This window comes from Dryobates pubescens, chromosome 25, assembly GCF_014839835.1.
Source record: "Dryobates pubescens isolate bDryPub1 chromosome 25, bDryPub1.pri, whole genome shotgun sequence".
Classification (NCBI taxonomy): domain Eukaryota; kingdom Metazoa; phylum Chordata; class Aves; order Piciformes; family Picidae; genus Dryobates; species Dryobates pubescens.
The window spans coordinates 6,594,430-6,609,572 of NC_071636.1; the positions used below are offsets into that span (position 1 = coordinate 6,594,430).

Here is a 15,143-nt window from a genome sequence, read left to right on the forward strand (position 1 = left end):
AGCAAGGTTCCTGGAGGTTGGAGTGTACTTACCATAATAATATTAGCATTGATATAGTCTGAAACAGGTTCATTTGGATCACCATCATGTAAAACAACTCTGGTGTGATCAACTGGAAGAATACAGACGAATGTTAAACGCTTGCATCCCACAGTTGTGAGCACAACAGCTATTTGTAAACATCCCACAGACAGGTAAATAGCTTCTGGTAGCAGCAAGAAATGAAGCTACTCATCCCAGTAAATTAGTGGCTAGACTACTCAACCCTTCCCCTCTTGTTGTTTTTCAAAACAAGTGGCCAACTCACAGCAAGTTGGATCAAAGTAAATGTTTCATGCTCCCTGAGAACTGACGACAGCCAAGCACTAGGTCAGGGCAACACAGCTGCTAGACTGGCACCACACAGTTTAGAACCACAAATTAATCCTCTTAAGTTTAAGCACTGAATTTTGCTGAGTAAGAGTCGAAGGATGTGATGTTTTTCAATGAAAGCCAAAAATAAAACTAATAGCTTGAGACTCAACCTATCAGTATCTACAAAGTGCAAATGCTGGAACCCAAATTGGAAAGGGTGTGGGGCTAATAATGATTTAAATGTAAGAAGGGAAATGATCGCTCCAGAGAAGGAAAAGCACAGTGGTGCCTAATTAACCCTGTATTTATGAGCTAGGAAAATTAAGCCAAGGCTTACATTGTAATGAAAGAGATCAATACTTACAGGGTAAAATGTTTTTGTATCTATTTTTGTTTTTGTTTTCCTGGCGTTGACCTTCTTTACGACTGTAGAGGAGTTTGCACTCTTGCTGCTGTAAAGTCTAAATGAAAACAGGACAGAGAAGTGGTTCAAGAAGAGCAGCCTGGATTGTTTCACCATCATTCCAGTGATCCTTCCTCACAAAATGGATGGTATTTGAGTATAACAGAGTCAGAGCAAGAGAGGGAGGTACTGGATTTGTCCATTCAGATTTAGTACAGCATTAGGAATTAGGAATCATTAGGAATAGTGTGGCCAGCAGGAGCAGGGAAGACATTGTGCCCCTGGACTCTGCATTGGTTAGGCTGCACCTTGAGTATTGTGTCCAGTTCTGGGCCCCTCAGTTTAAGAAGGACATCGAGACACTTGAACGTGTCCAGAGAAGGGCAACAAGGCTGGGGAGAAGCCTCGAGCACAGCCCTGTGAGGAGAGGCTGAGGGAGCTGGGGTTGCTTAGCCTGGAGAAGAGGAGGCTCAGGGGACACCTCATTGCCCTCTACAACTACCTGAAAGGTGGTTGTAGCCAGGAAGGGGTTGGTCTCTTCTCCCAGGCAACCAGCACCAGAACAAGAGGACACAGTCTCAAGCTGTGCCAGGGGAAGTTTAGGTTCGAGGTGAGGAGAAAGTTCTTCACCGAGCGAGTCGTTTGTCATTGGAATGTGCTGCCCAGGGAGGTGGTGGAGTCACCATCCCTGGAGGTGTTCATGAGGAGATTGGACGTGGCACTTGGTGCCATGGTCTAGTCATGAGGTCTGTGTAGACAGGTTGGACTCGATGATCCTCGAGGTCTCTTCCAACCTTAGTGACACTGTGATAGCTTCCGAGGGATGTAAGATACAAGAGCGTGAGTGACAAGTCAGCCTATTTTCCACCTTCTTCAAACCAAACTATAATCACCAAGTCCTCATGATAGTATTCTGACCAAGCACACTCAAGTGGGTCTCTTAAAGCTTTTAACTGCAACTGATTACAAACAACTGCAACAAAATTTGGGCTGTGCAAACCTGGCCACGTGAAATAAACCACCTGACACAAGCTGCGTTCTGCAGAGCAGGTCCAAACAGACATTTATCACCAGGTCTTTCTCACCAAGCACAAAAGTCAGCAGTACTATTGCTTCTCTCCTTTTTGCTAACTCAGGCAGGTAAAGAGTTAAAATACTTCTACTGAACTGGCATTAGCTTGAGTCCTAAAGATAATGTGTTCAGAACACTGCCAACCTGCAAAGGAGCAAAGCACGATGTGACCCAGTGCTTCTCCGCCTGAGCTCTACTGCATTTCTCCAAGCCTTACCAGCCCCCTCTTCCTCTCTTCAGCTACAGGGATTCTGTAGTAACACTGCTGCAAACCCCCAAAACAAGTCCCTGAGGTGACAAAGGTGTGGTACAGCAATGCCACCAGAGCAGATCCTTGCAAGCTGTAGCCAGACCAGCTCTAGACAGCTGAAAAGGAGGAAGGAGCACACAGAAAGCCCAGGGCACATCAACACAAGGAGCTGCATTTAAATACCAAGCACAGCAAAAAGTCCTTCAGCAGTTAGAAGTTATTCTTGTTTATTTCCCACCCCCTAAAAAAAAACACCACACCAGAAATCCACATGGGAATGCTATAGTTTTTTCAAAGGTATAAATGAGACAGGGGGAAAGCCACCACCAAGGCCAGGTTCCACTTTTTGAATGCTCTGCTGCTTCTCTCCCACCAGCTGAAGGCCTTTTCACTAAACCAGCACAAAACTCTGTGCAGACTTTCCACACATATTAGCTGTTTGGAGAAGAGGGGGGGAGCATTAGGTAAACTATAAACAGGGTTTATCCATAAACCATCCCAGTGCAGAAACAACAAAACTCCATGGGGGTTTCTGCTGCTGGCATGGAGCTAGTTTCTCCGTGCCTGGCTCACAATTAACACGACGGGGACAACAGCAATTCCAACCTCACAGCCATGCTGCTTCACTGCAAATCTCCCTGCTTGCAGTGAAGCTGGAGGGACCAAAATCTTGGGTGTCTTTGTTCCAGGTGTTAATCCCAACAAGCAGAGAATCACAGAATTGTTTCAGTTGGAAAAGACCTCCAAGATCATTGAGTCCAGCTGTCCGAAACAGGACTAGCCTGACTGAAAGGAAGACTCAGGCTGTGGAAACAGCTCCCCTTGTTATTCCCACCATTAATACTCCTACAGAGATTATTTTCACTTTAAGGCTTGGGCATGGCAGGCACATTTGCTCACTTCTATTTCAGTCCCTGTAATTGTTCCTGCCTCACTTAGTGACCTTGGACAATTAGGCTCATCTAAAGACAGGGAAGCCAAAGAACAAAAGCAATACAGGAAAGCTGTGAGGCTTCAAGCTAAGCAGGGACAGAAAGCACATCTCCATAAAGCGCTGCTTGCTGCTGCTTAGGGGTGGGTAAAAGCACTTTGCAACAAGCTCACCTCTTGTCTGCAGCAGCTTTCAAGTGCCACCAGCACAGAGCACCTTCCTGTAACATTAACACTTTGGAGTCTCAGTCACATAAACCAGCAAGCACAAGAAGCAAAAGCTAAACTTTGCTAGTGGGTTAAAAAAAAATTGAAACAAATAAGTGTGTGGAAACCAGAGCTTCCAACATCTTCCCTTCATACAGTTAATTATTATTGCTTGGAGCATCCCTGAGGAGAGATCCATGAGCAGCAGCTACTTCTAACAAGCCCATTACCAGACGTACACAATGCAACAATAAATCTGAAAGGCTGTCCTCAATTTCACTACCACTCCAGGCATTAAGCTCACCAAAGTGCCATTTTTCAGCAGCAAAAACATTACAAGGACTGTCAACATTTTCTGTCTAGCAGCTGACAGGACAAGAGGTACATTCTTAACTATGCCTGAAGACAAGTAATTTATAACCACCATCTGGACTGCCAAATCATAAACAGCACAGGAGGAGATCCATGGACAACCTGGAGTTTGCCCCCCCCCCGCCACTACAGCTGATAGCTAAGAGCTCACTTGAGCTGAGTCACAAAGCCTGACACTAAAACTGCTTGGAAATTGCTTCATTTCCAATACCAGAGTGGGCACAAGTAAGGTGTAGAGCTGACCCCACTACCAGCAGTGAAGGGCTGAGAGAAGTGAACTGTCTCACACATAAAACCTTCCATTTTATACTTTACTTTTTCTGTAGGACTTCCATAGGAAAGCCACAAGACAGGAAAACTCTGTGCTTCTAAGCACCTGCTGGTAAATCCATTACAAGACTGATTCATTCAACAAAGACCAGAGGTCAGAAATCACAAGTGTCAAGTAATAGAATCATAGAATCACAGACCCATTTGGGTTGGAAGGGACCTTTAAAGCTCATCTAGTCCAACCTCCCCCATTCAGCAGGGACATCTGCAATTAAAGCAAGGTTGCTCAGAGCTCCAAACACCCTGACCTGGAATGGTTTTAGGGATGGGGCATCTACCACCTCTCTGGGTATCCTGGACCAGTGTCTCACCATCAGAGTCCTGTTCTATTCTGACAAAGCAGCCATCCATGCCTAAACACACCACTCAAAAGTGCTTCCCTGAAGGAAAAAAAACAACAACAAACACTAATTCACAGAGTTTCTAGTAAGCCAGCCCTAAGAAGGTAAGACAGCAGAGCACACTTTTTCCTTTTTGTGCCCTCTGAGTAAGAGTAAGGTATGTTCAGAGTCTCCAGGGAAGCCAAAAGTCACTCTCTGCTTGGCCAACTTGCAAATACACGTTCAGGCTAAACTCCAGGGTGATCCCAGGCACAACCTACATTCAAAGGCTGATTTACCTCCAGGAGAAGTCACAAGCAACAGGTGTAAACTGTTCCCCAGGGATCCACCACTCCACTGTTAGTGTAGAAACAAAGTCCTAAGTCCTCAGTACTGACCAGAGTAGCCTCTGTTGGCTTGCTCTGCTCTCCAGGGAGGGTTCTGACCACCCAGCAGTCCCGAGTCAAGGACTCTCCCCTCACACTGAGCACAGGGGAGGAGAGAGAAAAAAGCTTGATCTTCATTTTATTGATTTCCCCACTACCATGAGCTCCCCTTCTTATATCCCATCCACATTCCTAGTCAAAAGTGTTACCTCTTTGGCAAGTCTTGTTTTTCTCCTCCTGACAATAACCTCAGAGCAGACAGTGCAATACATTCAGCTAATGATTATGTCTGCTTTAAACAAAGTTTCTTCAAGAACAGCTGCTTTGCAAATCCATCACTATTCAAGAAGTTTCTCAGAAGAGCATTACACAGCCCAAACCAGCCTCTCTGTCAAAGACCAGGGCTTTCCAGGTCCCTGTTGCCATCTGCTGGTGGAGTTCCAGATTTCACTGTTGGCTTTTTTTAATCTGTGTGTGGTATAAACCAGCCCAGTATATTTAAGATCTTTTTAAGCTTTTAGCTATGGCCATCATGTGCATGCAGCTGTTAAGTGACTCCAGTTGTCAGACAAGGGTTAGGACCCAGGCTACACTCAAGGAGTTTGGAATGTGTTAGTTAATGCTCACACTTCATTTGCTCTACATAAGAAATCACCAGTTTCAGCTGCATTTTCTCCAAGTAGCTCCCTGAAAGCATTAGGACTTCAAAGAAGAGGAGGGCTGGGCCAGCATAGCTAAGTCAGACATGCAAGAGGTACACAGATAAGACAAGGGAAAGGCAATGCTACTTTCTGGGAGAGAAATGAAATTCTGGCTGCAGGCAGAAGTGCAACACCCAAAGAAACAAAAAAATATATCTTCAGGAGTCCAAGGAATACATATAATCAATGCTGCTTCATCTTCAGCTTGCTACCACTTCACAACAGCTTTAAGATCCTCCAGAAATGGCTATCAAAAAGCCACAGGCTCGAGGGCAAGAATTTATATTGACAGAAAAATCCCTCTAAAGTTTCCTTAAAGCAATGGCACCCAACCTCCCAAAAACAGCAGAGGTACAAACTGAAACACCCCCTGCACTAAGACATGCACAGAAATCATGGTGCAGTTCACATGCACATGTGACATAGCCCAACCGCACCAGACAGCACTGCTGCACTGGAAACTCTGGTCAGCATGAGTAACATAGGCTGGGAATTAATCCTTTACCTGCAGAAATATTAATCCTAATCCAGTACCTCCAGAAACAGTAATCCAGCTACAGGCCTCTTCCTGCCCCCATGGAGAAAAGGGACACAGGAATGAACCTGTCCTGGTGGGCCAGACACAGCTGTAGGTGAGGCTCCCTTATGATGGGGAGGATATTGAAGGAAGGATTGTGCTAGGTAATGAATGAACATTCCTGAGTAACATAATTAGATCTCAGAATGAGAAAAAAGGGCAAATATTTCAATCATGTAACTAGCAAAGATGGGTAAACTGGCAAAATTTTAACACCTGTTCTACCGGACACAGGATGGGAGGAGGAAGAGGGATTTGAAGTGATGGAGGGGAAGAAGAGGAACTATCAGGAAGGCAGCAACAAACCTAACTTTTCAGTAGTGCCTATTTAATACCACAATACTTGAAATGTAATTAAGTACCTCAAATTCTTCCCAGAAGCCCTGCTTGACTTTATCTGTAGTCTCTGCCAGCTTGCTTAGCTCTCGCACCCTGCTTTCAATCTCTGCAGCATTAATCCGGGTGGTGTTCAGAGGCTGAGAGAGACACAAACATGAAACACAGGTAAAACAGATGAGAGCTGTGACAAGAGAGAGAAAACACAAATCCCCTGCACTAAGTATGTTTTATACAAGCAATTTTAGGACCCAGGCAGCTATTTGGACTTCAAAATGTTGTCATTCATGCCCTGAAGGCCAGTGAGAGTAGAGAAGTCTCACAGCTGTTCTTCAACACAGGAAGTTGTCTCAGTTCTGCACTGGTCCTGCAATTCCTATGGATCACAATGAAACCAAGAGCAGTTCTGCATCAGAGACAAGAGCCTACCCTTCCTAGGCATACAAAAAGTTGTTCCTGTTTAAATGACCAACTTTTGTCATCTGTTTCCACAAAGTTTAATTCTTCATTTTTGCATTAGGAAAGAAAACAAAACAGATGTTTCAGGGAGCAGATGGAAAAAGGCTGCACTGCAAGAAAGCTTGGTGATGTCCTCTTCATTCACTCACCTGCTTAAGCTGCAACACTGTGCCCAACGTTTCTACCATGGGGTTCTTCTTGTAATGCTCCACCAGATCTGTCAGAGAGTCAAATTTCTCCCCTCCACCGACATCGTATTTTAGGTCCTTCAAAGACAGAGGTTGATCAAAATAAAGGCACTTCACAGGGTGAGGTCCACACTAACATCATCTTTAGGCTATGCAACAGAGAACTTCTCTTTAAAACCAAATAAAGAAGCATCTAGAATGCCAGGCTGGAAGGGACCTCAAGGATCATCTGGTCCAACCTCAGTAAAAATCCTCCTGCTGATGGATGGTAGAGCCTTAATAAAAAGGAACACACTTGCACACCATGGACATTGCACTTTTTGCCAGCTAGCCCCAAATCATTTCATCTGCCTTTTCAAGACAGCTGATTCCTTCTGAGCTGAGCTTCAGCCAGCTCAAGCAAGTGACCTGATCTTCAGGATTAGAAACCCAGGAGACAAACTGATTTCCAAACTAAATTCCTACAGGAGTATGTTGAGTCCTGAAAGGCTGTTACTGATTGGCACCCTCCCACCTTAAGGAAGCAGTGCTGAGTTACTTTCCTTAATGTCATCAATGCTATTAGTGGTTAAGTGCAAATCAAGCAGGTTATCTTAGCACATTCTGCTAGCTCAGTCTGACAGTCTGGGTAGGTCATTTCTACCCCCAAACCTCTTATTTGTTTTTAAACCATGAAGTTGCTGCAGTGGCTTTTAGGACACCAGAAGAAAGTGACAAAATCTGTGATTTATTACTTTTAAATAGGAACCCAGGGGCACATATAAAAATATCCAAAAGATCTTTTATATCAAAGATCTCAACAGACACAACTTAATAATACTTGAGTAGAAGTAGAACTACCCTAGATTAAATTCGAGCTTTAGATGTTAAGTGTTCCTCGGATTCAACACTAGAAACTTCCACAGAATGTGGATCATCCATCAACTGCAACATTATAAACTGACAAGAGAAATAGATCTAGCCAGAGAGATCTTTATTTGTCCAATTACCCCTATTTTTATGTAATTTATCCAGGAGACTGCAACTCACTTAAGAAGATTCATGAACATGAAAGGCTCCATCAGCAGAGGATTTGAGACAGACTTCTGATGCAATCAGAAGCAAATCTATTAGAAGGTACTTGACAGCACAGTATAATATGATGTGATTCAGTCAAGCAAGCAGTCAGGGGGGAAAAATAGAGATGTATATAATAAATAAGACACTAATAGATTTTTTGTTGCTACCAAATTAGTCAGTGAGGTCAAAAAGATGATCTACAGCACACACAGGACCATGGGGAAAGGGAGATGCAGACAGCTCTGTAGGGAAGTGCAAGATGGCCTTTCCTGGAAGAATAAACCCCATGGAAGTAGCTCTGTTAAAGAAGCTTGTGCTTCATCATACCTGGCAGTGAATCATGACATGTGTCACTTTAGATTTCCCATCATTACTCTCTCCTTTATCATCTCCTGTCCGGACAGAAAGAACAAAGTCCCCAGGGTGGCTTTGACTCTCACGCACAAGAAAGCTTCCATGTTTTCCTTTTTCTGTTAATAGCTTTTCAGCTTCTCTTCCAGAGAGATGCCCATGAAACCACCTTTAAATAAAGTAAGATATAGACAGGTACCCTGCTCGTCATTCCAGCCACGGCTGCATCTGCTTGTCATAAATATTTATCATAGAAGCAAAAACGTTTCTCCTCAATTACAGACGGAGCAGCAGGGTGGCCAGGGCTGCAGAAAGCCTCAGCTTTACACAAATAAATAATGAAATGAGCCTTGGAAGTGTACGTGTGCAGCCACACGGCTGACGACAGAACCACTTCAAAGCAAGCGCTTCCACCGGCAGGGAAATTTGCATTTCATGCAGGCTTCAAATGAAGCTTTGATTTGGATCCTTTACAACAATCACAAATGGATTCCCTGGTGTCCAGTAAACACCAGCTTATGCTGCTGTATTTTCCTCAGTCTTCTCATTTCTTCTTTCATTTCCTTCAGGAGGATGGACTCTCCTGATAAAGCCGTAGGAACTCGGCAGCTTTGAGACCTTACCTCGCCACCCCGTATTGGGAACTGGGCAGGATAAGCACATCAGCCTCACTTCTTCAAGAAATATGGCCTTAAAGGCAATAATCCTGCCTACTAGTGTTAGATACAAGCCATCCTGAAGAGTGAGAGAACTTGCTTTAATATTTTTCCTTGTTCCTTTTAGAATCAGAATTAACCAGGTTGGAAGAGACCTTTGAGATCATAGAAATAAACTGACACCTTCTGGCCACAGAGGTTTGTTTCTGACTTGAAAACGCTTCAAATATGTCAAGCCTGAAGTCTGAGATTCTCCTTATTAGCCACTCTTCTCCAAACAGGAGTTTGAGCAATGTGAGGATTTGCAGGCCATTCATTTCCTTCCCACTAATGGAAAAACCAGGCAAAAAGCTATGCCCAGAAATATACTTGGGAAGTCCTTGTAGTGGCAACAGCTTCAGAAAGCTTAGGCAGAACTCCTATAATAAATTCTCCCACTAAAAATACAGGGAATTCTGCCCTCTTTTTAGTAGTGTTTGACAGCATTCCTCCTGCTGTAATAAACAGGTTGTGAGGCTTAGATGGCTTTAGCTTCAGTCATGTTTAGTCTACTCTGCAAGTAACCTCACTGAAATCAGTGGGACCACTTCCAGTACAAAACAGTGGCCACCCCCTTCATCAACTGGAAGCTGCCTGTTGTGTTAACAGGGACAAACACGCATTTAATTAAGAAGTCATGGACCCTGAGGTTTTCACCACCATTTCTCTGACCTTTCAGATGTAGGATCAGCACAGTTCAAGGGGTATTTCAGCTCTATAACATCTCCATTCTTTTCCTTGAGCTGCCCATGATGTTCCATGTAATACTGGACTAACTCAGCCAGCGTAGCAAACTTCTCCCCTCCATAGAGGTCATAGTAGTCTCCTGTGTTCTGGATCTTGATGTGGGTGACAGCTCCAGTTCGTCTAATATTTGAAACAAAGAGGGGAGGGAAACCAAAACCCACATAAGTCAGCTGATTTCTAATCAATCACTGCTCTATTTAGTGCTCTGTTATCCGAGCTGGAGAAATCCATACATCATTTGCATCACCTTCCAACTGAAATACTGCAGAAGAGCTAAGCCAGTGCACCTCTGAGGTGTGCTACAGCCACATCTCAGTGGCTTGCAAGGGGAAGTGGCTGTTCAACAGTCAAAAGAATAGGGGGAAAATAAAAACATTAGTTCTGTACTGAAGGGATCCCTGAAGCCATTACAAACTCTGTGGCCTTACAATCTCCAACAGCAAGCCCTCAGACCTCCAAGAACTGCACACAAGCACCAGAGGTGGAGGGGTGAAAAGAATTCAGCATTCTCAAGACACCCAGCAGAGCTTGTTTGCCCCTCCCCCTAGAATTTCACACTTGACTCCTAAGATCTCTCCTGCAGTAAACAGCTGCCTTTACCTGATGCAAGTCATTTGCTCCCAGTCTCTGGTATTAATGAGGAACAGCTCTCAAAGAGTCTCTCCTCGTGCTCCACCCAAGCACCACAGTTCTTATCACCAATCCCACTTTTCCCTTCTCCTTTATCTATTTCCTCTCATCGTCCTTTCCCCATCCCTACCACTGCAGAGTGCCAGGGGACAAGTGTTACAAAAGGCCTATTTTGGAACCTGAAATAGCACTGCAGTTGCCCTTAAAAACTTGCTGACTTTTCCTGTAAGAAGAGAGTCTGGAGAGCATTTCCTTGCACGTGTCTTATCAGTAAATCCTATCATCTCTGCTGCTTTCAGATGATTATCAGGTAAGTTTTTTTAAAGGGCTAAAAGTAATGCTATTATGAACTTACTTCTGCTTCCCCTTAACTTTTCTGTCTCTCTACAGAACCAGAAGTCACTCTGCTCTAAACTATAGTTTCCTCAAGTTGGAGAAAAGTATTTGAGAACCTCTTCAGGGAAAACAGCAGAGCAAGAAGACAAAAAAAGTCAACGACAGACTAAAAAGTGATCTGTGCATTCTTTTCAGCTCTTGGAAGTAGTTCATCTACAATCTCCCTTCACAGAACAGCATCTAAGACTCTCACCAGGCTGGGGGCAAAGACAGAAGCCATTTAAACTTACCTAACAGAGAGGGTGAAGTCTCCTGGGTTACTTTTGCTGGGCCGTGCCAAAAAGCTGCCATCTACTCCTCTTGTTAGCAGCAGGTTTTCTGCCTCCACCCCAGTAATATTTGGATGAAACCATCTATAAGAGGTTAAGAAGAAAAAGAGTGTTAATAAATAAACAGAAGATCTTGGGGTTTTCAAAATTAACTTACATGGTATGGCTAAACAGAACAACCCAAGAGCTTCCACACCAGGAAGCACTGAATTTTGATCCTCAATTAATAAGACTATCTCAGTAAAAAGTATAAATTATTCATTTCCTATTGTATTGCAGTGCTATGGATTGGCAAGAGATGTCTTTTAAGCACACACTCAACTGCTGGGATTAGAATTGTATCAAAGGTAAACACAGACCACAAGTCACACATTTTCCTTCCTCCAGGAAGGCACAACACACAAAAAAACAACAACTCACAGACAATTAGAAAAGACACTTGAAAACAAACCAAAACATCCCAAGCAACACTTGACAATGTTTTAAAGATTAAACAAATCAGCAAAACCTCATGCTTTAGGGCACAGGCTGACCACCAGGTGATACAGGTCAAGAAAGAACTTCACTTGTGGGCAACCTATTCAGTTGCCCACTCTTCTTCCACCTTCCTCAAGAGATGCGGTGCTTGGTGTTGCCAGATTCAACAGCACTGCTCTGGCTCCCAGCTACCGTGGCTATTTCCCTGGTCTGAGAAGATCCCACTTAAATACAACCACAATGGAATCTCATATTGATATCCACCACCCACAAACACCCTTCCAAAGGGTGCCCTGCCAAAAGAGAGCTCTATATGGGCTATAGCTAGATGGCTCAGTGTCCCCACCTATGGCTTATTCTTAGCCACATCTGCGTTTTCTCTTACCGATAATGGAGGACTTTGGTTGCACCGCTGCAGTACTAAACTACATCTGTGTGTTCTGGATGAAAGAAGTTTTTGATGAGGCATGATTTTAGACAGCAAACTTTATAAACCCCCAGCAGCCCAGGGACAGAGATGTGAACACAGCAACTAAGAACTGGTTTAGTGGCTTTGTCACGCTTGCATTTGGCAATTAAAAGCTCATCTTTGTTTCTCAGGGCTGCCACAAATCGGACACTCTGCAGGGTACAAACGAAACTGCACATCCACATCTGTGGAAAGAACACAGGCTGCTCCTCTTTGTACACCAGGTTCTTAGCTTCTCCAAAGCAAAGCAAAATGTTAAGGCAAAAGACCCTGCAATCAATCTCATTACAGATACGAGTGCTGCATCTAAACCAAAACTGAATCACATTTCAGATCGCTCCTGACACAGTCAGCGTTTCGTGCTAAATTGCTAGAACAGCAAAATATGCAAGTGCATAGCTAAATTTAGGGTTATTACTTCAATTGTTTCAGCAGTTTCTTCTGCACTGTAAAGTTCACAGAATGGTGTGGAAGGATGATCATCCAATCCAGCTCCCCTGCTCAAGCAGGGGCACCCACAGCAGCTCGTCCAGGCCAGGAGGGTTTGGAATCTCTCCAGAGAAGAAGACTCCACAACCTCTCTGGGCAGCCTCTTCCAGGGCCCCAGCACCCTCACACCTAAGTCTCCTAAGTTGAGGTGGCACTTCCTGGGTTTATTTGTGACCTTTGCCCCTTGTCCTGTTATTGGACACTACTGAAAAGAGTCTGGCCCCATCCTCTTGCCCCCCACAGGTCCTAGAGCTCTGGCTGAGCACTGAGAAGATCTCCTCTCAGGCTGCTCTTCTCCAAGCTAAACAGCCCCAGGTCTCTGAGCCTTTGCTCCTCACAAGATGCTCCTACCAAGGCCTTACCCAGTTCACAGAAACATTCTAGAGAGTTTTCAAGATTCTAGAATACCCAAACATTAGCAAGCCATTCCAATAGGAATTAGGATTACTCATGTACCAATTCCATTTCAGAAACACAGGATTCTTCTGGGTAATCTCATTTTGTTGTTGTTCTACTTCAGGACATTCTGCTTGCACCAAGAATATCTAGTGTATGCTACCACAGCTTTAAGTGAACAACAGCAAAAAATCAAACCTCTGCAGCACAGGTCATGAAAAATATATGGTAAAAATACTTCCAAGTTATTACAGCAAATGGGAATGAATTAATAAATAATGCTACATTTATCTAATGACTACTCAAAAGGTCAAGAAAATTCTGGTTGGATGCAGACAGAAGGAAGTGCACAAGCATCAGTACCTGGGATGAACTGAGACTTGAATAACATGTTCCAGAACATGACAGGTTGGTCTGCAGAAGCTGACAACCTATCTACCACACTCCCAGCCCTAACATTTTAGTTAATTTAGGAGGAAACAGAAAACAAACAAAGATAAAAACCCACCACAAGCACAAAAGAAGACAGTCTGAACAGTTTGCAAGCTTTTAAAACACGCAGAGGATTCAAGGGACACTTTGGCAAGCTTTGAGTTTACATTCAAGAATGTATTAAACACATAAAGAAGAAATTTATTGAGTCAGTCCTACAGGTTTGCTATGTAGTGATAGTCCATAAGCTATAATTAACATAGTATTTTCTGGATCTTAACCCAAACCCTGCTACATCTCAACTAACTGTACATGGGTTGTTAAACAGAGTAAAACAACAGGGGGGAAAAAATGGCAATTTAATGAACAGAAAGGATTGCAAATAACTTGTGCTTAGAGGTTAAGAAAAATAGTAGGAAACAAGAGAAAACTGATAAATCAAACAGCAAGGACTGCAAATAACTTATGCTTAGAGGTTAAAAAGATGAGAGGTTATCTAAACCAAAAACCTCCCCCCACATATTCACACTCTCCTGCTGAGGATGGCAAAAAGTAACTGCAGCAAAAGCAAAGCTACATCTGGAAGACCCAGGAGAGTTTGTTGCACTTTATGTAACTTTGATTCTACTGCTAAGCGGTTCTCCTGCTCCCTCATCTCCGTATTTTTGGCTTTGAGTAGGAAGATGCATTTGTCAGGCACCCCAAATAGAAAAATGGGGGTGTTAGTGATCTCTGCTCAGCGGTTCCGGCCCGGTGATGGAGGTGGCTTCATTTGAAGTGCTGCCACCACATGCGTGCTTCTGAACCGTGGTGGGCTCACCCCTTCCAAAACCAGCCAAGGGGATGCAGACACAGGCACCGGTAACACAACCCTTGGAGAGGACTTTCTCCTGCACTTCCTTTTATAGGGATGGAATGTGGTTTAGACCTTTTCCTACTTTCCTTCTCCAACCTCTTCTGGGAGCAGGTGCAGAGCCTGTCCCAAGCAAAGGGTGTCACAGCCAATAAATACAATCAGGAAAGCTACACACACACATAAACCCACACTCTAATTAAGCTGGCTGTCCTCACTATGCAGGGAATACTCTTCACAGCACTTCTGATTTGAGGGTTCAGCAGCAGATTATTCCAAGTCCCTTCTTAGTTTACAGCAAGATGATAATGTTGGCCAAAAAGTAACCAGTGAAATGGAGGGGGAAACTCATTTATAAAATTAAGGAGATATCAGCTAAGCAAGAAACCTTTTGAGGGAAAAACACAGGTGAAGAAATATGGCCTTGCTAAAATCCTCTCTTTTTTTGACAGCATTATGCACAACAGATCAGCCCAGCCCGTGTTTTCTAAGTCATCCACTGCCAGCATATTTCTCTTTTACCAAACTGAAGAGAGAAAAGAAGTAATCAATACATTTTTCCATGCTGTGATTGAGCTTTTCTAATCACCTTTTCAAGAGCAGGAGAGATTAAATCAGTTCTGAGTCTCAGCTGTCACAACTGTAGCTCTCAGGAAGGCAGTGACTGGTAGTTTAATTATTTCTATTTATAGGCTCATCAGTTTATATTTCTCATCTTTTCCTCAGTCCCCCACACAAGCTACAATTTAAAGCTCTGAGCAGAACAAAAAGGATTTACTCCTGACAAGGAGGAAGTTCACAAGTGTTTCTAAAAGGTAACTTCTATGCAATGTGTGAGCAGGGATATTCAGAAACCCCAACATGCACCAGAGATCCTCCACACCTTTCAGAAGAGCCTCAAAGCCAAATCCAGCTGGCCACGGACTCAAAACCAACCCAATTAGTGTCACCACCTTACACAGAACACAAAGTGAAGAAGTTATGCTTTAAAGAGA

The 15,143-nt window shown here is 43.7% G+C and overlaps 1 protein-coding gene across 1 annotated transcript in view; it reads right to left on the bottom strand.

Moving 5' to 3' along the window:
• The window catches only part of PTPN11 (protein tyrosine phosphatase non-receptor type 11), a 34,487-nt gene that overhangs the window by 18,184 nt on the left and 1,160 nt on the right, over window positions 1-15,143 (bottom strand). The window contains exons 2-8 of the mRNA XM_054172836.1: window positions 10,994-11,116; window positions 9,663-9,857; window positions 8,272-8,464; window positions 6,847-6,963; window positions 6,265-6,378; window positions 719-815; window positions 33-112 (exon numbers count right to left, since the gene is read on the bottom strand). Of these exons, the coding sequence (XP_054028811.1) occupies window positions 33-112; window positions 719-815; window positions 6,265-6,378; window positions 6,847-6,963; window positions 8,272-8,464; window positions 9,663-9,857; window positions 10,994-11,116 (919 nt within the window). The remainder of the gene's footprint in view (window positions 1-32; window positions 113-718; window positions 816-6,264; window positions 6,379-6,846; window positions 6,964-8,271; window positions 8,465-9,662; window positions 9,858-10,993; window positions 11,117-15,143) is intronic.